Source organism: Pipistrellus hanaki, assembly GCF_964339955.1.
Source record: "Pipistrellus hanaki genome assembly, chromosome: 7".
Taxonomy (NCBI): Eukaryota; Metazoa; Chordata; class Mammalia; order Chiroptera; family Vespertilionidae; genus Pipistrellus; species Pipistrellus hanaki.
In genome coordinates this window covers 87,631,382-87,653,527 of record NC_140509.1, presented here as the reverse complement: position 1 = coordinate 87,653,527, position 22,146 = coordinate 87,631,382, and the positions used below count along the sequence as shown (strand labels likewise).

General features: G+C 64.1%; 1 protein-coding gene and 1 long non-coding RNA gene across 4 annotated transcripts; one reads left to right on the top strand and one right to left on the bottom strand.

Annotated features, from left to right (window-relative positions):
- Nucleotides 1-228: 228 nt before the first annotated feature.
- On the bottom strand, nucleotides 229-2,844 carry LOC311626091. Its single transcript, XR_014795630.1, has 3 exons — nucleotides 2,464-2,844; nucleotides 272-1,400; nucleotides 229-241 (listed from the first exon to the last, which is right to left on the bottom strand). It is a non-coding gene; the product is annotated as an uncharacterized lncRNA (long non-coding RNA).
- Nucleotides 2,845-2,959: 115 nt separating this feature from the next.
- SFT2D1 (SFT2 domain containing 1) lies at nucleotides 2,960-13,240 on the top strand. Of its 3 annotated transcripts, XM_084890962.1 has the most exons (9): nucleotides 2,960-3,117; nucleotides 7,048-7,070; nucleotides 8,035-8,121; nucleotides 8,713-8,795; nucleotides 8,904-8,985; nucleotides 10,436-10,471; nucleotides 11,202-11,260; nucleotides 12,200-12,229; nucleotides 12,844-13,240. In XM_084890962.1, exons 2-9 carry the CDS (start codon nucleotides 7,061-7,063, stop codon nucleotides 12,991-12,993), a joined length of 537 nt encoding a protein of 178 aa, XP_084747088.1. In that variant the 5' UTR covers nucleotides 2,960-3,117; nucleotides 7,048-7,060; the 3' UTR covers nucleotides 12,994-13,240. The 3 variants fall into 3 exon arrangements, with proteins under 3 accessions (XP_084747088.1, XP_084747090.1, XP_084747089.1); XM_084890964.1 differs by lacking the exon at nucleotides 7,048-7,070 and having other exon boundaries at nucleotides 2,963-3,117; XM_084890963.1 differs by lacking the exons at nucleotides 7,048-7,070; nucleotides 8,713-8,795 and having other exon boundaries at nucleotides 2,963-3,117.
- The last annotated feature ends 8,906 nt before the right edge of the window (nucleotides 13,241-22,146 follow it).

Sequence of the window (22,146 nt, the reverse complement as noted above, 5' to 3'; positions counted from 1 at the left end):
TGCATTCGACTACAGGTGAGTCTGGGAGGAGGTAGAGCAAGAACGGTGAGGGAAAACGGTCAGTTTTAGCAAACTGCATATTTTGAGTTTGCAATAAAACACTCCCCGATGAAATGGATGCTGTCACATATCAGCAGGGGAACGGCCCATCCAGTGCGAGGTGAGGTCTCCCAGGGACCGTCCCCAGGGCTGCAGGGAGAGGCTGCACCCTGGGCTCCCAGGAGGACAGGAGCCCTCACACCTGCCCCTCCTCCCAGAGGCAGCTCCTTACTGGCCCCTCCCCAGGTGTGAAATGGTTTTGTGGCAAAATTGTGCCACCTTGTGGCCTCATTGGATTGAAAAGCTGAACTGAGGAATGTTGCCCTAGGCCCACGTTGACCTAGTATCCGTAAGGACTACAAACGCACTTCCGTCCAGCACGTGTGGCTCCGTGGTTGAGCACTGACCTACAAACCAGGGCACATGCTGGGGTTGTGGCTCAATCCCCAGTGTGGGGTGTGCAGGAGGCAGCCCGTCAGTGATTCTCTGTCATTATTGATGCTTCTGTCTGTCTCTCCCGTCCTGAAATCGAAATATCTTCTATTTTATATATATTTTAAAAAAAGCCTGTGGTCGTCATGCCATCAGGCTGGAATGACCAATCAGCAGGAGGCTGTGTGCTCGGCGTGCATGGGGACTTGACCAGAGGCGCCGGTGGGTTTCTGGGTCCCGGGTCTCGCGAGATTTCACACTCCGGGCTTCTAGTATTTAAATAAAAACACTCTTCAAAAACAGTCTCCTTAATGGAACCCCCCACCCCCACCCCAATCTACTGCCACACACGTGGGAAGCTAAGACGACAAGCTCACGGCTCTCCCAGATTGCTTGTCGGGCAGAGCAGACTAAGAAAAGTGCCTGAGACTATAAAACCGGGGTTTTTTTGTTTGTTTTGATTTTTGTCTAATCAACAGCCTTGATGTAGAGTTGGCATTGGCACTGCCCCGTGGCTGTGCCCGAGGACGGGCTGCGGGTGATGCGGTCTGCTGGTCTGGCGGGAAGGGTGAGGACGCCTCCCCGGCTCTGGTCACTGAGCCGTTCTCAGCCCGTGTCTGGGTGACGTCGGCACGGGAACGCCGTGACAGTTCTATGGAGGACGAGCAGCACAGTTAGAACCAGGCTGTCTCCACTCGGTCATTATCCCCGTTCTCCTCTCCGCCCACACCTTGGCAACCAGGCCTGCCCACCTGCAGCTCCTTAGCGCCTGGCTATGTGGCGGCAGGTAACTATGGCGACAGGCCTGCTCAGAGGCAACCGACTGGCTCCTTCACAAAGCCTGTGGGTCCCGGTCCTTAGGGAGAGAAGCCATGTGTTCCTCTGGGTGCCAGGACGTGCTGTCAGTCCCGGGAAGTGATGGCTACAAGCTGATGGGACAGTGAACAGTGAACGGCCAGTGGTTAGACATCACCTATCACTCCCACCCACCCCACAGGCCGGGTTCTGTGGGCCACGGCCCTTCAGCCCCGCAGGCGGCCCCGCGGGGGCTCACTTCCTGCCACGTCACGGGAGTGTGTGGCCAGCTCGGCATTCCCACCTGCCTGGGTGCGCTCTTCGCGCTGGGAGACAGACATGTAAACGGTTCTCATCGTCTTCTTCCAAAACCCTTGGATGTAGCCACAGGGGCAGGTTCCCGCACACCGTCCTGCTGTCCCTCCCTCACAATCCTGGGGGATGTGCCCCTCCCACCAGCCAGCTGGGCAGGGCGGGGGGTGGTGTGCGGGCACTCGGGTACGGCTCCAGGCGGGGAGGGAGTGCTGGTCACATTGGGGGTGGTTTTCCCTGCAGAAAGGACCAGACTCTCCAGCTCCCATGGCCACTCCCCCAGCAGGGCGACCTCGCTGGTTGACTAGCTCCTCTCCGAACCTGGCTCAGGGGCTTTCCTGCGGTGATTGCCCTGCAGGCCACTCTCCAAACCCCCTCAGCTCGGGAGGGCCTGGAGGAGGAGCCCGGTGGCCGTTCAGGGTCAGGGTTAGGGTCAGGGTCAGGGTCAGGGTTAGGCAGGCTGTCAGACACCCTGCCTCTCACCCCCCCTCAGCATCTCCTCCTGTTGGTGCCTGCACTGCCTGTGTGTGTGCGAAGGCCCTGGCTCTGGCCGGCTCCCGGGCTGAGCGGCAGGAGGAGGAAGAGAGAAGCCACCAGATCTTTTTCTAGGTCTGTGGTCTGTGGGCACCAGGTGCAGACCGGCTGGAACAGTGCGCTGGGTGGGCAGGGCGGGGGTCCAGAGCAGAAGGCACACAGCAGTGACTCCTTTCAAACCGCGCGTTCGGGGCGTCTGCAGGGCAGGCCGCTGCGTGGGGTGCGGGGCGGCTCCGCATCAGCAGCACGGCAGCTCCGGGGCGGCGAAGCCCGCGTCCTGGGTCCTCCGTCCCCGGTGTCCGTGCTCACTGACACCCCGTTTCCGCACGCTGCTGCCTCCTTAGCACTGACCTCGGCCAACCACACGCGCCTTTGCCTGGAAGAAGCCCCTTGCCGAAACCGGTGTGGCTCAGTGGACAGAGCGTCGGCCTGCGGACTGAAAGGTTCCAGGTTCGATTCCGGTCAAGGGCATGTACCTTGGTTGCGGGCACATCCCAGGTGGGGGTGTGCAAGAGGCAGCTGGACGATGTTTCTCTCTCATCGATGTTTCTGACTCTCCCTCTCCCTCCCTTCCTCTCTGTAAAAAATCAATAATATATATATATTTTTTAAAAGAAGCCCCTTGCACGTCCCGGCCGCCGCCCTGAGGACCGGGATGGAGCCGGGCAGTGGGTGCGGGGCCGTGGGAACGGTGAGGTCCCCCAGGAGCGCGCACCGGGAGCACGGCGGACAGACCGCGGACAGGCGCCTGGCCTTCCAGGAGCCAAGGGGAGCGCAGACCGCCGGGGAGGAGAGCGCGCATGCGTGCGCCGCGGAGGGGGGGCCGGCCCGGACGCGCCGGAAGCGGGGCACCCGGATTTCCGGTCGGCCCGGGGGGGCTTTCGGTTCCGGGTTCTCGGCGGCCGGGCAACGAGTGTCGGCCGCTGGGCCCGGAGCGCGGCCATGGAGAAGCTGCGGCGGGTCCTGAGCGGCCAGGACGACGAGGAGCAGGGCCTGACCGCGCAGGTGGGCGCCGGGCCGGCCCGGGGGCGGGGCCGCGCTGCCCGCCCCTCGGCTGCGGGAGGGCTGCCTGCTCCCGGAGGGCTTGGGCGCCAGGCTCTGGGGGTGCGGAGGCGGCTGAGACACGCCCCGTCGGCTGCCGTCCGCCCCGCGCAGCCCTGCGCGCCCCGCCGGGTCCTGGGCGGAGGGTGCAGCCCTGCCCGGAGCTGCGCGCCCCGTGTGCCGGGCATCGGAGCCGCCGGAGGGGCGCTGTCCGTAGGAAGGAGGGGCTGCCGAGGGGAAGTTGCCGGAAAAGAGATTTAAAGACCTCGTGTCCACCTCCCCGGGGACTTGATAAGGTTACTTCCTCTGTGGAGTTAAAAATAGGAGCGAAACTGCCTCCTAAGTGTTTTTTGTGCGTTGCATGCTGACCAATTCCTGTTGGCCTGTCCCAGAACTGGGCCTTGGAACAGGATTGTAGGAGGATGTTTTGTCTGCCCCTTACCTGCCCTCACTCCCTTCCCTGTCCTATTGCTCAGCACACCTGTGGGCGGGGTCCCGGGGCCGGTGGGCGGGGTCCCGGGCCGGTGGACAGGGTCCTGGGCGGGGGGCGGGGATGGTCCTGGGGGGGGTGGAGCCTGGGGGACGGGGTCCCGGGCCGGTGGGCGGAGTCCTGGGGGGCGGGGTCCCGGGCCGGTGGACAGGGTCCTGGGCGGGGGGGGGGCCTGGGGGGCGGGGGCCTGGGCCGGTGGGCGGAGTCCTGGGCGGGGGGCGGAGTCCCGGGCCGGTGGGCGGGGTCCCGGGCCGGTGGACAGGGTCCTGGGCGGGGGGCGGGGATGGTCCTGGGGGGGGTGGAGCCTGGGGGACGGGGTCCCGGGCCGGTGGGCGGAGTCCTGGGGGGCGGGGTCCCGGGCCGGTGGACAGGGTCCTGGGCGGGGGGGGGGCCTGGGGGGCGGGGGCCTGGGCCGGTGGGCGGAGTCCTGGGCGGGGGGCGGAGTCCCGGGCCGGTGGACAGGGTCCTGGCCGGTGGGCGGGGTCCCGGGCCGGGGGGCGGGGTTTAGAAACTGTAAGACAAGCACCTGCTCTTAGGGAACTAACCAGTTTTCGAGTCAGTGGTAGTGCCAGAGCCCACAAGTCCTAATAGGAGAGATGCCAGCGTGGCAGGAACGCGTCAAAAGCTCCCTCTTGAACGGTTGTGCCCCAGTTCATGTGCTCAGTCTCTGCTGTGCATTGGCCACGGCCACCGCCACACCTGACTGTTTGCCCTGATTGTGGTTACGGCAGTGTCTCAGTCCGCACATGCGGGTGGCTGCGGCTTCGGGCAGTGGGCGAGCAGCACGCCCCGTTCTGGAAAGTTCTGTTGGGCCGATCTGCTCTGCGCCTGGGGCACCTGGAGGTGATGGAGCCCACAGACTAGGGAGGAGGTGACGGGGTGCTTAGCTGCTGCTTCTTGTGGACTCGGAGTTCTTGTGGACTCGGAGTTCTTGTGGACTCGGAGTTCTTGTGGACTCGGAGTTCTTGTGGACTCGGAGTTCTTGTGGACTCGGAGGTTGCTCGGGAGAGAGCTGAGGGGATGCAGACGGGGAGGGGCCACCTGCACGCCGGCAGGAGCTGGTGGAGGGTGTGATGGAGTGCCCGGCAGGCGGGGAGGAGCCTGGGGGTCTCACTGTCCCTTGGGGTGAAAGACAGGAGGTTGCTGTTGCGCTGGAGGGTTCTGTCCTGGGAGGGTGAGGCTGGAGCTCCACTGGTGGAGGAGAGCGTGCCTGGCCTGTGCCAGGAGGGTGTGCCCACGGGGCCTCCCCCGGGTGGCTCTGGAAGCCAGGCTCTGACCAGGCGACAGGCCCGTTTCTGGGAGCGAGAGAGGAGTGACGGGAGGCTGGTAGAACGAGGGGAGGGCTCTCTGTGCACCCTGCTTCCTTCCGGGCCCACTGAGCGCAGGCCTCTGAGCGCGTCCGTGTCGCCCAGGTTCGTCGGGGGCCTCCCTCCTGCTCCACCTCCACGCTGAGCTGCTCCTCACAGCCCTTCTGCCCGTGGTCGTGGGTGGGCACTCGCTGTGAGGACAGCGGCCTCCTGGTTTCCCAGGCAGGAGCTCAGCCGAGTGGGAGAGAAGCCAGTTAAACAACAACCCGCCTGCTGCCCCCTCCCCACCGGCCCCTTCTCCCCACAGACGGCACGGCCCGAGTCCGGGGGACCAGGGATGGTGGGGTCCTCTCACCGCGGAGGAGGAGGCCCTGGACAAAGCCAGGGGGCAGTTCTAGGAGCCCTGCGGTCAGGGGGCGGGGAGGGGGTCAGAGAGGAGAAAAGCATCTTCAGGTCCCCTCGCCCTGTGAGGCCTCACCGGCTCAATGGGAGAGGAGCTTCGGCTGCCCAGGGCTCGGGTGAGGAGACCAGGCTGAGGGTGTGAGGGCTGGAGGCGTGGGGCTGAGCTGGGGAGGGGCTGGAGGCCCAGGGCCGTCCTCCGCTGCAGCTCCTGCAGCCGCCTGGTGTGCTGTAGGCAGGGCAGTCTCCCGACACCCTTCACCAGAGGCAGGCTCCTCCCAGCACTCGGAGCTGGCCCCAGGGAGCACTCAGTACGAGATGCATGGATGGGGGGGGGGGGGTGGATGGGAGGGTGGGAGGGTGGATGGATGGGAGGGTGGTGGGTAAATGGGTGGGTGGATGGGTAGGTGGATGGATGGATGGGAGGGTGGGTGTGTGGGTGGATGGATGGGAGGGTGGGTGTGTGGGGGTAAATGGATGGGTGGGTGGATGGATGGATGGGAGGGTTGGTGGGTGTGTGGGTGTGTGGGTGGGTGGGTGTGTGGGTGGTGGGTAAATGGGTGGGTGCATGGAGGGGAGGTTGTGGCTGGGTGAGCTAGCCAGCAGAGGCTGAGGGTGAAGTCATAGAAAGCTTCCCTGTAAGGTGGGGAGCGCGTCAGCAGGTCTCGGGCGGTGGAGATGGTCTCGGGCGGTGGAGACGGTCTCGGAGAGAACAGGGCTCTCCATGGAGGGAGGGGAGGCCGGTCAGTTCCCTGGGGCTCCAAGGGTTGGGCCTGAGGCTGGGAGCCGGCCGTGATCCAGGGCAGGGGAGGGCAGGGAGGAGGTCTGGAGGGGGCTTGCTGGTTGGTGGCAGCTGGCAGTGGGGCCTTCCACCCACGGCCTCCGTTTGTTTCCAAGGCTGTGGCGGCTGAGCCTTCGAGGAGGGCCGGCCAGAGAGGGCTGTGGTCTGTGCTCCTCCACTTTCTCCCGTCCGCTCGGTGGTTCTGAAGGAGGACGGCAGGAGCTCTGCTCCGAGGTGCCTTAGCCGAGGCCACGTGTTCCTGTTTCGGTGCCGGAGGCGCGCCTGCACAGCTGTGCCCTGTGGTGGCCAGTCTCCCTTCTCCGCAGGAGCCAGCGTCTCCCGCTGGGGCTCGCTCCTCCCTCAACCGGCCGTGCTGTGTTCACGCTGTGTGCTGGCCACCAGCTGGTCCCGGCCGTGTGTGTGTGTGTGTGTGTGTGTGTGTGTGTGTGTGTGTGTGTCCCCGCCCACCGTGACCCACAGCATGCAGGGGGAGCCATACGCTGGGAGGAGAGGTCGCTAGGGTCTGGTTTTCCTGGTTTTGCCCGTCGCTAGGCACGATGGGGGATCTAAAGTGGGTTAGAAAGCGCCCTGCCTGGTTTGGCTCAGGGTAAAGCACCGGCCTGCGGACAAGGTCCCGGGTTCCGGTCCAGGCAAAGGCATGTGTGTACCTCGGTTGCAGGCTCCGCCCCCGCCCGGGCCTTGGTCAGGGCCGTGCAGGAGGCAGCCATCAGTGTGTTTCTCTCACACCAGTGTTTCTGTCTGTCTGTCCCTCTCCCTTCCACTCTCCCTAAAAACCACTGGACACATATCCTCGGGTGAGGATCAACAAAAACAAAATAAAATGGGTTAAGAGTGATGGGTGTTACTTTGACACAATCCTTATTCAGTTATTTTTATCTACTTTCATGCTACGTAAGGATTCACAGATTAATGGACACAGGTAAGGACATAGCAAAGGTATTGGAGCTTTTGCATGTGAAACTGTCTGTTTTTACTTCATTATTCTTGGAAACACATTATCCGCAGGCTTGTTAAGTCTGTGCTGCAGTGTTGGACATTTCAGTTTTGGTGTGTAAGCTCTCACGTGTGTTTCTCCTGTCCCGCCTTACTGGGAAGCTGTGTGTTACTGGCGCCCGTGTACCGGCGTGTGCCCGCTCACGGTCACGCATGCTGCTCTGTCCTGCCTCACCGCGGGCCCAGGCGGCTCCACCGGCCCACGGTGTTAGCCCTTGTGTGATGAGCAGGAATCGCCAACCTTTGGACCTCCCGGGCCGGTGGTCCGCAGACCCAGCTGGGGACGGCCGCTCTGGAGTAGGTGGTTAACCACAGGTGGTTAACGCTGGCCGGCGGCCCCAGCTCTCCCAGCTGCTGCAGTGAGCACTGTACAGTGGAGGCTGTCAGTCAGGGTGTCCGACGGCAGACACTGCTGGCTGTGCAGGTCCCCATCGCCAGGCCGCTGTGCCCCCGGCCTCCAGGCTCTGAGCCGCTGGCGGAGGAAGGTTCCAGAAGGCCTCTCCAGCCCCACCCTCCCCGCAGGCACCTCATCTCAGCCACCCAGACAGGTGCTGGGGGCGGCGTGAGCCCTGTGTGCCATGCCGGCTCAGCCTCTGTGAGAGCTCGCCCGCCTTGCACCTTCCCCTGCTTCTCACACCCCGTGCTTTACCGTCTGTCTGACCTGGGTGCCGTGTCCGTGTGGGAGTGACGTGCTGTCTAACGGGGCACTTCCGGCATCGCGCCCGCCCAGAGGCCAGCGGTTCCTCGGGGCCGCCTGGTCCCGGCCGCCTTGAGCTCCCCTGACCATCGGGCCCTCCTGCCGCGGGCCCGGGGACACACGTCCCGGTTCGGGGACTCCCTGGGTGAGTGTGAAGACGGTGCTGTGGCCCCAGCGCCCTGTCCCCGCCCAGGTCCTGGACGCCTCCTCCCTGAGCTTCAGCACCCGGCTGAGGTGGTTTGCCATCTGCTTCGTGAGCGGCATCTTCTTCTCCATCCTGGTGAGTGGAGGCCGGGCCTGGTCCTCAGCTGCGGCGGCTCCGAGCGGAGCGGCCTGCTCCGTCCGGGAGGTCAGGCCGGGTGGGGCCTGTCAGCCACGTGAAGGAAGGGCAGAGATGTGCAGAGATCTCTGCAGGAGTTAATATCGGGGGCTACGGATTAATGTTTCCTTCAGTTAAATCCGAAGGAGCTGGAGCCAGTAAGTGAGATGTTAATACCTTTAACTCCCTGTAAAAGGAGGGTAAGTAGACGAGACTTACCACACGTGTGAGGAAGCTGGGCTGTGACTCAGCTGTCTGTCCTTGTGACAGACCCAAGATTCAAACTGGCAAGTAACAGTGAAGTTAACATTGAAATGGCCCGGGGCCCGCATCGAGCGCACTTAGGCCTAACACTCCCGTATCCCGAGCCCCCAGCACGGCTCTGGGAGCACGGCTCTGGGAGCACGGCTCTGGGAGCACGGCTCTGGGAGCACAGGTCAGGGAGCACGGCTCTGGGAGCACGGCTCTGGGAGCACGGCTCTGGGAGCACTGCTCTGGGAGCACGGCTCTGGGAGCCCTCACCGTGCAGCCCACCGCTCTCCGTCTCCGCAGGGCACGGGGCTGCTGTGGCTGCCGAGCGGCATCAAGCTCTTCGCCGTCTTCTACACGTTCGGGAACATCGCCGCCCTGGCCAGGTGCGTGCGGGCGCGGCTCCTCCCGGAGGGACGTGCTTCCGTGGCTCTGATCCCGCCACGGCCCGTGTTCCTGCCGTGAGTGTGTGACTCCTGCGCCCCTCCCCACAGCACGTGCTTCCTGATGGGGCCCTTCAAGCAGCTGAAGAAGATGTTCGAGGCCACGCGGCTGCTGGCCACCATCATCATGCTGGTGAGTGACGGGGGCGGGGCCCGGTGATGTGCGTCTGGCCAAGCACCGGCTGACCTCTGCCTCCCCACCACGCCGTCCCTCAGCCTGCCGTCCCCTCCCTCTCGCTGCCCGTGGTGGTGACCGAGGCCCCACAGGACCGGCCCAGCGGGGCTCCGGGGGAGGGAGTCCGAGCCGCCGCCTGTCCTGGTCCGGCCACGCGCGTTCTCGGGGGCTGGTCGCCTGGGGCCTCTCGGGGGCTGGCCGTTGTTCGGTGGCCTGTGCCCTGCGCTGCCCTCCGTCGCTGGCTCCAGCTGCGGGCTGTCCCTGGCCATCGGTCCCACTGCGCCCAGGGCTCTCTGGTCTCTGGGTGTTGGTGTTAGGAACATTTATTTCACTGTCACGCGTGTGGTGTTCACGGACCTCGCTTTGGGCGTGCTGGGCAGAGGGAGCCCCGCCCCTCCCGCCGAGCCTGTCCTGTGCTGCCCTGCATCTCTGCACAGCGCTCCCCTAAGCTGCTTTGAACACGCCTCTGCAGGTCTGTAGGTAGGAAGTGTTCAGGGTAAAGTGGTCTTCTCCCCCCTCCTGGCAGAGAGACCTTTCAGCACAGTTCTTTATTCGTGTCCTTACTCAGTGTCCTCGTCCTCGTAACATTGTGTCCATTGTGTCCATGGGCCTCCTGACTGTCCTGCCGGCTCCTGGAGCAGCAGGGGTGTGACGGCGACCTCTGAGGGGACGGACGCGGTGCCCGCACTGTTAGACCCCGCAGGCCACGCTCACTCAGGTGGCACCCGAGCCCGAGTGCAGCGCCCTGCCTGCACTGCACTCGGACGGTTAGGACACAACCCTCCTGGGGCTGCTCGAGGCCCCTCAGGTCTGACGGTGCTGACTCCGCACTCCTGGCCGGACCTGTGCACAGCCTCGCTGCTGCTGCTGGCGGGATTGTGCCTGACGAAGGCGGAGGCGTGCTGGCACTTACACTTTCTGAGTGCCGCCCCCCACCCCCAGCACATGACAGACATGCTCTGATCTGTTCACTGCAAAGGAAGGAGCAGGTGGGCAGCTGCTGTCCTTTCAGAGAGGAGTGACCGAGGCCCAGACCTCCTGCCTGTCACTGCCCCGTCACTGCCCCTCCGTGGGCCCTGCCTCCCGGCACCGGGTGGGCGTGGGAGCCGCTCTGGGGGCAGGCCTCCTGGCTCCGGGTGGCACCGCTGTGCTGACCGCTGGCGCTGCTGGTCCTGCGCATCAGCATCAGCAGGTGTCCTGAGTCCTGCAGACACCGCGGCGCACTCGGAGAGGACATTCCGGGTGCTTCTGAGTGCAGGGCGCTCGTCGCCTTTGGGGTCTGCTGGCCCGCGGGCCGCAGAGCGGGCGCCTGGCTGCACTGCCCTGGTGGCATCCACGCCAGCGGAGGCGGCGATGTGTGCCCCGTCCAGCTTCTGCGAGGACGCCCTCACCGCTCTCTCCTCCCCAGGTGTGCTTCGCGCTCACGCTGTGTGCTGCTCTGTGGGTGAGTACGTGGGCCCCTGCTTCCCCCTCCCTGTGCCCTCCACGGAGCTCCCCGCCTGCCCTAGACCGCCGACGGTGGTGTCCCCAACGCTGGGGGGGACAGACCTGCCGCGGTGCTGCGGCTGGAACGGCCGGGCTGGCTGTCCTCACTGCAGCCAGGCTGCCGCCCGCCCGCCCGCCCGGGAGAGCTGACACCACGCCCGTGGTGGGAGGGAGACTCCGAACAGTCCTTTCAGGTCCCGGAGGATTGCCTTCTGGCTTTGGAACGGGCTAGCAGCCGTTTATAAGCGGCAGATTACATAAAAAGCAAATAAATGACAATTAAAAATGGACAAGGAATTCTAAAGGTGGATCATGTAAAAAATCATGGAAACTGTTTATTATGCATTATAAAAAGATCCCAATCAAAGGCAGTTTTCCTTCAAAAAATAATTCAAGAAAAGGGGCAAGTGAGACTGAGTAAGATCTGCAAATTCTACGGAGCGGTCAGCTCTGCTAGTTCCGAGGGGGCAGCGGTCACGTGACCCCAGCCCTAGCCGTGCAGAGGCAGCCTGTGCGGCACCAGGCGTGGGGAGGAGTGAAGTCAGCGGTGCGCAGTCAGGCTTCACGCCTGCTGGCGTGTCCTGGTCACGCTGGGCCTGCAGAGGGAGCTGCCGGCTCTCTGTGGAGGGAGAGGGCACAGGAGGTGGGAGGGTCTGCCGGCTCCTCACCGCTCTTGTCTCCCGCTCCAGTGGCACAAGAAGGGGCTGGCCCTGCTCTTCTGCATCCTGCAGTTCCTGTCCATGACCTGGTAAGTCCCGCCCGAGAGGAGTCCAGCTCCTGCGCCTGGAGCAGCTGCTCCGAGCCGGGCTGGAGGCCGTGGGCTCGGCTGGGGGGGTGCCTCGGTGGGCCAGGCCCCGGACCTCCGCTGAGGGAGTCTGCCGTGGACTGCGGGAAGCAGGGAGGTGCGTGTGTGCACGTGTCGGGGCAGGGGAGGGGTCCTGTATAATCACACCAGGTGCCGGTACTTGTCTCTGAGGTTGAAGAAGTGATAACACGTGTAGGTGATGCTGCAGGAGTGCCGGAGGGTGTGCTCTGCCCCTCGCTGGGCAGGCGCTGAGGTTCTGGTTCCGCTGAGGACCGAGGTGGGAGCAGCTGTGGTCCTGCTCTCTGTGCCCGGCACACCCTCCTGCCTCCCTGCGTGGCCCTGAGCCCTCACGGCCGGCCGCACCCAGTGAGGGGCCGAGTGCTCTCCTCCCACCCCCTGCATCTCCAGCGCAGAGTTTGGTCTTTTCCTCCCGGGGCCAGCCCTCCTGCTGGCTGTTTCCCAGCCTGGGCCATCTTTCTTTGGCCCGTCTTCCTTTCCGCCCGTATGTGTACCGTCAGCGGATGTTCCCCCGCGGCCGGGGGCTGCTGGGGGCCGACCCCCCTGCGTGTTCTCTCTCCGGCTCTGGGCCCGCGCCTGGCCCTTCCTCCTGAGCCGGTCACGACCGTTACAGCGTCCCAGCCTAATTTGCATATTACCTCTTTTTATATAGATAGATAACTGTAAAAGGGTAACTTCTTATTACAGCAGCTCAGACTGGAGCAGGCTGGGTGCTCAGAGTTTGGGCTCGGGAGGGTGCGGGGCCAGCGTGTGCGTTTTCAGAGGCGGCGGTGCTGAGCTGCTGGCCCGGTCTCGCTGGGGGGGCTGTGCCGCTCGGGAGGAACTGCGTGAGACTGCGTTTCAACAGCTGCCCTTCCCTTGCAGGTACAGCCTGTCGTACATCCCGTATGCAAGGTGAGCTGTGACTCCCTCCGCGTCAGTTAGTGACACAGAAACCATCGGCTTTAGTCGTTCTCACAGCAAATTGTGACTTAGATGGCGGACTCTGTTCCCACAGGAGACGGTATTCTAAGCGGGATGGGTAAAAGGAAGTCAGTGTGGGGGCACCATGTGACCGTGCTGGCGGGTGGGCTGGGAACGGACTCCTGTCTGGTCAGTCGCCTGGTCCTTTGCTGCCGGCACCTTGGACGAGAGCTTCTGGATCCTTCCACGACGACAGAGAGTCGCTAGATGGGCCACGGAGACTCCAGAAAGACAAATTCTATTTTTTTAAAGAGAAGTTAGTGAGAGAGTGAGGTCTGGCACGTGGGCCGTTCTCAGCCGTAGAAAGGTCTGTCCTGTGTCAGCCGCTGCCCTGTCCCTCAGAGACCTGGGCTTGTCCTGGAGGGCAGACTCGCCTGCCTGGCCGCCCGGGTGGCACGTGGAGGCCGCTCAGCTCGCTGTAACGGAGGCCGGTGCGAATGAGAAGCAGCGAGGCTGTGGCCTACGAGCAGCGGAGGCAGCGGGCAGCGGCAGAGGGGTCCCTGCGCTGGCAGATTCTGACCTGGTTACCACCCCTCCCCCCCCAGGGACGCCGTCATGAAGTGCTGCTCGTCCCTCCTGGGCTGAGGACAGACCGGGCCCCGCCTGTGGAGTGGCTGCTGGTTCGGTGTTTTCTGAGCCGGCGACCACCCTCCCGCCGTGCCATCAGCACACGGACCGCGGCCAGTAAACTGTGACGCTTTCCCCGGAGGCCGACCAGCCCACGAATGCCTGTAGCGTTCTAAGTCCTTCCCAGCCGCACTGAGCTGTGAATATTCAGGGATAAGTCTCCGCTGCACGAATCTTTCTGGCTTTTCTAAATGTTAAGATTTAAAAATACTTTAATGTGAAAGTTTTTACTTTAAACTAAAAATTGCTTATTATATGTAATAAAATAATATATAAATGTTTACAATTTTAAAATAAGCCCATTCTTGGATCGAATTTACAGCCTTTTAAGTGGGCGGAGCCTTGGTTCAGTGGAGTGAAACTTGGGACTCCGTGGGGAGAGTGGGGGCAGCAGGCGGGCAGGTGGGGGACCAGCCGCCGGCCACCCAGGAGCCTGCTGGGGGGGGCCAGAGCTAGAGCATTGGTGGGATTATCACCAAGGACACCCTGGAGGGCCCCTGCCCCCGCAGGTCCCCCGCCCCCCCCCCGCAGGTCCCCCCCAGCCAGGTCCCTCCCCCCAGCCAGGTCCCACCAGGCGGAGGAGCTGCCCTTGCTGCCTGGGTCCATGCAGCCTGGGGGCTGGGGCCCCTCAGGCCGTGCCCACAGGCAGTGGTGCTTGGCCCCTTCCCGCCTCATCCCCAGGCCCCACTCCTGACAAGTCCTCCACTCCGACAAAGCCCCCACTGCTTCCCCACCTGTCCCCCCCACGCCGAAGTGGCAGCACCTGGAGCCAGTGCTGCGCCTTCAGAGCCTGGAGGGGCCTGGGGGCTGGGCTGCCCGCACTCACCACTCCCCCACTCCCTCCTTCCCCCCATCCCCACCTCCCCTCCCCCCAGGACAGGAGCGGGTGGGAGGGGAGAATGAGTGACAGCTGGGGCCGGTCTGGAAGCTGCACTTGCACTGGGAGGAGGGGTGAGTGTGGGGTGGTTTGGGGGTGCTGCTGCAGATGGGGGTGCTAACCCTCCTCTCTTCCGCCCCTCCCGCTGCGGTGCCTGGGATCCTGGCCCCGAAGCTCCCCAGCTGGAACACGGGCGTTGGGGTGCAGGGGGCGGCCAGGGGCTGGGAGGGGTGCCTGCCCCTGGGACCGCTGGCCCAGCTGTCTGAGTCCCCCTCTGACCTCTGGCTGCTGTGCGCTCCCCTGGGCTCCGGGCGCTCCTGCTCCATCAGCCGGTGTGAGATGTAACCGAATGTTCTTGGGGAGCAGGCGCTTCCCTGCGACTGATGTTTAAAATTCATTTGTGTTTATTGATTTCAGAGCGGAGGTGGGAGGGGAGAGAACACCAGTGATCCACCGTGACTGAGCGGGGTGGGTGGGGGCTGACGGGCTGGCTGGTGCACCGCGTCCTAACCGCTCAGGACGCAGCCCCCCTCTGAGGACCAGGGGCGCCCCCCAGCCAGGACCTAACTGGGCGTTCCCATCGGAGCCCACAGGAACCTCAGAAAGGCCCGGCTCCTTCCTGCTCCTGACCCTCAGGCACAAGGACCCCTGTGCCCACCCGCGCTGGGCAGCTGGGCGTTCCTTCCGAAATGCCGGCCCAACGTGAGCGATTCACACGGGGCCTGTCCCCCATCCGCGCCCCAGCCCGGCGTCTCCGCCCGCCCCCGCCTCCGGCTGCGGCCGCCCTGGACCCGGGCAGCGTCCTGGCCGCGCTCCTGCGGGCGCCGGGGCACAGGAGCCCCGGGGAGGGCGGCGGGCGGAGGGGCGCGGCCTCCAGCCCCGGGAGCGCCCGGCGGGCTGAGGAGGGAGGACCGGCCGACGGGGAGGGCCCGGGACTGGGGCCGCCGCTCCTCTCAGCGCTGTGGGGGCTCCGGGCTCCTGCCCTTCCCGCCGCCCCGCTCCCGGCCCCGGGCCCCGCCGCCGGGGAGAGACCGCGGCACCCGGTGCCGCCCCGCTCCAGCCTCCGCCCCGCTCCGGAGGCCCCTCCCTGCCGCGCCCCAGGCCCGGCCCCTGCGCTCCCTCTGGCCCGGCCAGCCCCGTGCGCCCCGCGGGGACCCCGAGGCCCGCCGCGCGCTCCCCCGTGCCCCACCCCGCGGCCCCCGAGGGCCCCCCAGAGAGGCCGCCGCCCCGCCCCGGGCCGCCCTCTCGCCCTCCGACGCCCCGGCCTGGCGGCGGGTCCAGGCCGGGAGGCGGCCCGGGGGGCTGGGCATGCGCCCGACTGCGCTCCCGCCGCTGCCCCGCAGCCTGCAGGCCCCACCCGCCGCCGCCCCCGCTCCGCTCGCTCCCAGGAGGCGCCCAGGCCCCGTGTCCAGTTCTCGGCGTTTAAATAAAAGACAAGCCGGGCCTGCCTTTCTGTTTGAGGAAGATGCGGACGCCCGGCCAGGAAGAGCGAGGTCCCCAGGCGTGCAGAACCCTCACTGGGGCAGAGGGGGGTCCCCATGGTGGCCCCAGTGTCGGGGCTGCAGTTACCGGGGTCAACGTTCAGCGATGACCAGATATGACGACTACGATGAGGCCGGGAGAGCTGCTTCCAGATGCCCCCAAAGAGGGGCCGCCAGGCTCCGGCTGGCCGCTGTGCTGTCGAGCCGCAAGGACTTCCTCCTCTAACACTGTTTCCAAACTTCTGACCTATGTGCACCCCTTCTATAATTTTCGTAACGCTGAGTACCCCTCGTACTCATGAAAACGTAGAATTAGGCGCAGCTAAGCACGGTGCAGTGCATATCCCACCAAACTCCCCGCACCCCTGGGGGTGCGCGTACCGCACTGGGAAACACTGACCTAGAACATCCTTCTTCCGCCAAAAGCAGTTCCTGGGGGCAGGCACAACCATCGGAAGCTGAAGGTCAATGTGAGTGACGGGCGGGCGGGCGGGCGGGCGGGGCTGAGCCTGGCACGGGGCACGGGTGCTGGCCGGCCGGGGCAGTCCTCACTGGCCGGCTGGATCTGCCGTGGGCGCTGACTGGCAGAGCCAGGCGCCCGCGCCTGGGAACGGTGCCCGCTCTGCACCGACGGGGCCTCGGACAAAGGCCCCTTCATGCTTCGAGCAGACAGTCCCCCTCTGAACCCTCAGCGGGTCTGCGGAGAAACACCGGGGTGACAGAGGGCGAACCCCAAACCTCGGAGGAGATCCCTGCGAACAGTCGCCTGTCTGTCCTAAAGCACAGCTGTCCCAGCCCCGGCAGCTGCGGCGCCCACGGCCCCTGGCCTCCTCCAGGGGAGGTGCCGTCTGAGTGACGAGCGTCACTGGACTGTGGACACAGACTGGGCAGTGAGGGCCAGCGCTGGACGAGGCCAGTGGGGGGAAGAAGGACCTCTGCAATGTTTTCAACAACAGATTTTTTTAAATTGGAAAGTCCCAGCACTCTCCCTGAGGACGCCGTCTGTGCTAAGAGCCTACCCGCTCCTCGGAGTCACACCCTCCCGCAGACCGGGAGAAAAGCACGCTCACGTGTTGTAAGTGCAGCACAAAGGTGACCTGCCGACTCCCGTCCGAGGAGAAGGTGGTGCAACAGCACCAGAACCACAGCTTCTGCCCCGCGGAGCCCCAGGGCCGGGGCAGAGCGGGAGTGGACACAGGCCGGGAGGGCGGGACCTGAAGGTCTGCACCGGACCTCAACCTTTGCAGCTGCGGGGCGCTGTCCAGGAGGCTGTGGTACTGAAACCTGAGGTCTCGTGGGGACAAGCGAGCCCCCTTCTGGCCACGGGTTCTCGCCCGGCTTCTGTGTGTTCGAGACGTCAGTGACCTTTCCCCTTAATTAAGATGGAGCCCGGCCCGGGTGGCTCAGTGGCTGAGCACCGACCTATGAACCAGGAGGTCAGGGCACAGGCCTGGGTTGTGTGCTGCAACCCTGGTAGGGGGCGTACAGGAGGCAGCAGATCCGTGATTCTATCTTGTCGCTGATGTTTCTCTCTCCCTCTCCCTTCCTCTCTGAAATCAATGAAAACATACCCCATTTTTTGAAGCTCATTTGGCCCTATTGCTCCCATGAACTCGCTCACACTGTATGTTTGACTCAGACGTGGGGAGGTAAGGAAGCTGGGCCTTCCTCTGTGGGTAACTGCTGACTTCCCGGTGGAGTGAACACGAGCCCGGTGTGCTCAGGGGGAGGCCTGTGGCTCAGGAGGTCACGAGTCTGGAAAGGTCCCCGGAGAAGCCCACGTATTTGGGCAGAGGCCAGGCCTTGGGGAGCAGGTGCGGGTGTGGCCTGAGTGCACGTGACACGGACCTCGTGGTCTTTAACGTCCTCTGTCCGGGCCCTCAGCTCATCCCCGACGCCGGGCCACGGTCGGGGCAGTGACCAGCCCTGTGTCTTTGCGGGCGCCTGCAGCCTGGCCGGCTCGAGCCGAGCTGAGCTGCCCGTTGGGACACAGCTCTGAGCCGAAGCCACTTGCACATGCGTGAGCCCTGCGTGCAGCCTGCCATCCGCAGCCCCATGGAGCACGTGGCAGCTGGAAACCCGCCCGGGACACGAAGCCCATGCTGTCCTGGGTCTCACATTCTTTCTGTCCACTGCTGAGCTGTGCGGCTCCCGGTTCTTGGGCGCCCTCTGGAGGCGGGAGGGGGAGCGGGCGCGGCCGTGGGGGCCGGGGAGCAGGTGCGGGCCTTGGAGACCGCAGCCTCCCCTCACGGCCACGGCCACGCGAGTCGCAGGACAGCGGTGTGCAGGCAGGTCCCCGGATGCAGTGGCGTGGATTTGTGGTAACTCTGGGGCTTCCTGTGTTCTCTGAAGGGGCAGGTTCTGCAGCCGAGGGGTGGGAGGGGGTGAACACGGAACAGTGAGTGCGCCTGCAGCCCGGCCGCCGGCCCCACTGGAGCGCGGGGGTGAGGGAGGCGGGTGGTGGTAAGGGGTGTCAGCAACGAAACCCGAGTCTTTGCTCTTCCTCAGCCACACGCTGCCCGCTGAGCCGCCTGCTCGCCCTGTGCTAAGGGTCAGGGTCTGTAAGAGGCGACACCAGACACCACACCGGGCCAGAGGTGCAGGCGTCAGGGAGTTAATGGTGTAACCCTCGGAGGGATGCCGGCTGGGCTCATGGAGAAAGCTGAGGCAGGTGAGGGGTGAAGGGTGAAGGGGTGAGAGGGTGAGGGGGTGAGGGAGCTGAGCTGGGACTGGGGACCGGCGAGCAGACCATGGGCTTCAGACGGGCCTCTCCCTCTGATCGCGCCTGGGGCGGCGGAAATGAAGCCAGCTGAGGTGCTGACCCGCCATCTCTCCATCTCCATCAGCTGGACCCCAAGGAAGCAAGATAAGAGCAGCTCCCTGATTGGGACCAGTGGTTAGAAATGCTAAGGGAAGACCCACACGGTTCTTAAAAAGAGGAAACCCCCAAACATCCGTACTGGGCAAGTACAGGCCCTGCCACCCAGCACACCTCCCACCCCAAACACACACACATGCCGCACACACACACACACACACCCCACCCCCAAACACACACATGCCACGCGCGCACGCGCGCACACACACACACACACACACACACACACACACACGGGCACACACACATTGCCCTATCACTCACAGGCACACATCGTGCAGGAAACAGGCGGTGAGAGCCAGGGGCTCCGGCAGAGACAGGGTCCGCCTGAGGCCTGGAGCACAGAGCGCCTCACACAGGTCCTTTCTGACGCGGGGGAAACCACGGCCTGGCTGCATCTCACAGGTGAGAGCGGTTACTTCCCGGCGCGGGCGAGACCAGTCAGGATTGCTGTCAGACTGAAACACTCTTCTCACTGACAAGCCACGGAGACTGTGGCAGCTGCCCTGACCCCCGCCTGCCGCCCTGCCGGCAGCCCCCTCTGTCCCAGGTGCGCTCTCCTGTGCAGGGGGGGGGGGGGGGGGGAGCAGTGTTCGTTTTTTTGGTTTTTTAAAAATAGATTTTTTTAACGATTTTTCAGAGAGAGGAAGGGAGAGGGAGAGAAACGTTGGTAAGAGAACGAACAGTGATGGCTGCCTCCTGGCACGCCCCTGCCAGGGATGGAGCGCCCTCATTCTCCAGACGTCACAGGTGGGAGAGACGAGGGCCGGGCCGAGGAGGGAGCAGCCTGCCTGTGTCCCGCGGGTGAGAGCAGAAGCAGGCACAGGTCACAGAGGACTGGGGAGGGAGGTGGAGACGCTGACCAGAGCAGACAGTGCGTAGGACAGACACGGAGGACGGATAGCGGCTGATGGCCGGAGGGGGCAGGGCTGGGTCTGCAGGGAGGGGGCAAAGGGAGGGAGATGGGGGACATCTGTAATAATGTCCACAAAGAAAAAAGAACCTAAAAAGAGACACGCAAAGTAAGCCCAAACCAAGCAGAAGGAAGGAAGGAATAGGGATAAAAGCAAGATTAAATGAAATTGGAAACAGACAAATAATGGGGAGACTCAGAGCTGGCCGGTTGAAAAGGTTAACTGACAAACACGTGGCCAATGGACAGTCACTCCTGTCAGCCACGGGGCGGGACTGTCACTGTGAATGTGAGGCATCGGCCGCTGGCTCCGGGCCTGCGCGTCCACCTGTGAACCGGGAGGTCAGGGTTCGATTCCTGATCGGGGCAGGAGTCAGGCTCTATCCCTAGTAGGGGGCGTGCAGGAGGCGGCTGATCGGTGATCCTCTCTCATCATGGATGTTTCTAAGTCCCTCTCCCTCTCCCTTCCTCTGTGAAATCAATAAAAAACATTAAAAAATAAAAGATAACACAAGAGACAACTCTATACCATAAATTTAACAACTTAGACGTAACGGCCAATTCCTCCCCAGACTGCCACGCCCACCCTGCAGCCGATGTGAGAGAGCCCCTCGAATCGCCTGCAGCTGCTCAGGAAACGGATGGTGTCATTTCAAACTCCCAAAAGCAATCCCCAGGTCGGTATGACTTTCCTGGAGAATCCTGTCCAATACCTGAAGAACGAACATAAACTTTATACAAACTTTCCCGGGAAATAGGAGTGAACACCCCAGTTAATTTCACGGAGTTGCTTTCAATCCAATACCAAAACCAGAGACCCTGGAAAACGAGCCAAAAAATCCCACCCCCAACCCAAAACACCTGCACAGCAATGTTCCTCCTGAATACAGACCCAAATCCTCAACAAAATGCACAATACAATGTGGCCGTGCACAGTCACACCGCACAGCAGGCTGGGTCTGCTGTGCAGGGCGGGCTTGGCGTCTGGTGATCCCATAATCGAGACCACCCACCAGAGAGAGCATGGGACAGAGGCCCACCCAGGTTCCGGGTACGAGCTGTCAGAGTCTCGGTCAGAGGGACACTCACTCCGGGCTAAGGATCTGGAGGAAGAGCCCTCACACTGCTTCAGGGGACGGCTAACTGTCCCTCCGAGGCTGCCCTGAGGGGCGAGGGGGAGGCGGGTGCTGGGCCCCTTGGATTTAACGGTCAGGCAGGCTGGCCCGGAGCCGCTGGGAGGAGGGGAGGCGGCCGGTGGGTCTCGGGGTCTGAGGGTCCAGGGAGGAGCAGCAGGTGCCAGGCCCTGCGGACCGGGAGACACCGGGTCTGGAGGGCAGAGAGGCTGAGCTGAGGGTGGTGGGGAGCGCAGAGGGCAGGGGGGGCGCTGTGCCCGGGGCCTAGCCAGGCTGTGGCTCTGTCTCTGGGTACAGAGCCCCACAGGGCGGAGCAGCGAGGGCATGAGCTTTGCTTCCCGTCACAGCCCCCTCCCTCAGGCACAGCCCCCTCCTCCCTCAGGAACAGCCCCCTCCCTCAGGCACAGCCCCTTCTCCCTCAGGAACAGCCCCCTCCCTCAGGCACAGCCCCTTCTCCCTCAGCATCTGCCTGCCTCTGGGTGTCTGCCGCTGAGGAGGGGCCGGCTGTGTGTGTGGTGCTCTGTCCCCAGGGCTCATTCCCCGCCCGCCCTGTGGGAGCTCGTCTCCTGATAGCGGGGGCCTCCCCGTTTACCAAGGACCCAGTGTGGCCATTCCCGTCCATTAGCTGCCCAGGCAGGTGGCTGCTGGGGGGCAGCCGGCAGCCCTGTGGGGGGCAGTGCAGGGGGGGGATGGAGGGGGATGGGGGGACTTGCCCCACAGAGGGGAGTCGCCCGCGGGGAGTGCAAAGGAGCTTAAACTGTGTCCCTCAGAGGCGGATGGGACTCTGGAAAGAAAGTCTTGAAGACCAGTTAGAACCAGGCCGTACGGGAGGGGCACCAGGACTGGGGTCCCCACCGAAGGGAGACGGCACACCGGGCGGCGGAGGAGGTGCTGCCTGGGTCCCGGCAGCCAGACGAGGCTGGGGCCATGGGTGGTCCCCGGCCAGCGGGCGGTGTTCTGGGAACCCGTAGAAATGCAGGGTCTCAGGCCCCGGCCGCTGGGGGCGGGGCTGTGCACCTGGAGGGCTGGGGCGATGCCGTGCCCATGGCGGGGCCCTGGGTGTGGGGGCACAGGGGCGGGGGGTGAAGACACAGCCCCAGCCACCTGCAGACGAGGTGGGGTTCTGCAGAGGCCCCTGGATGTGCAGCACCCCGGGGTGGCCCCCACCTGGAGGTCAGGCTCGGGGAGGTCAGGCCCACTCCCCGTCAGGGATCTCCCTCCGCCCCCGCCCCCCACCTCGATGGGGTCAGAAACACCCACCTCCCTGAGGGCGTCCTCGGTGTCAGTGCTCCGGCTCCGCTCATTAGCATCCGGAATATGTGCATGCGGCGTCTGCGCTGAATACACAGCCCAATCAAAGCCGCTTCCCACCTTTTGCCGCTCCTCCTGCGGCTGTTTGTTTTAAAGCCGCTTCCTCCCGGGTTTCCTTCCTTCCAGGAACTCCTCTCCATTTTAAAGGACAATTACCCCTTATTCCCCGCCGACTTCTGAGGACCCTAATGGGGCCCCAGACGCACTCCCGCCTTTAGGGCCGGGAGCCGCCCTTGATGACCACAAAGGCCCGGTTCCCAGCCGGTGCCTGGGGGGGGGGGGGGGGACACTGAGCCGGCCCGGGAGGTCAGTGTGGAAAGGAGGGTCTCTGGTGTCTGTAAGGACATTAAAGAACAGGTTTCCTCCCCGAAGTAGCACGCCCGGACAGAAGACTGAGAACGGCTCTGAGCGCAAACACAGGAAAGCACTGAATGTCCAGTGGGAAGGCTAGGGTGTACCGAGGCACCTCTGATGCTTCCAAAAGTCAAAATTGGGTGTGTGTGTGTGTGGGGGGGGGCGGTGGACCAACACTGTCTGCCTCTGAGACCGGTTCCTGGCGGCGTCAGTAACGGCTTTAATGGCCTTCTCTCCGTTTTCTCACGGCCAAAGGCCTGACCGTCTCCAGCTT

Coding starts and splice junctions, on each gene's coding strand:
- SFT2D1 (XM_084890962.1), top strand. Junction 10,472..11,201: donor CGCTGTGTGCTGCTCTGTGG/GTGAGTACGTGG, acceptor CTCCCGCTCCAG/TGGCACAAGAAGGGGCTGGC. Junction 12,230..12,843: donor TCGTACATCCCGTATGCAAG/GTGAGCTGTGAC, acceptor CTCCCCCCCCAG/GGACGCCGTCATGAAGTGCT.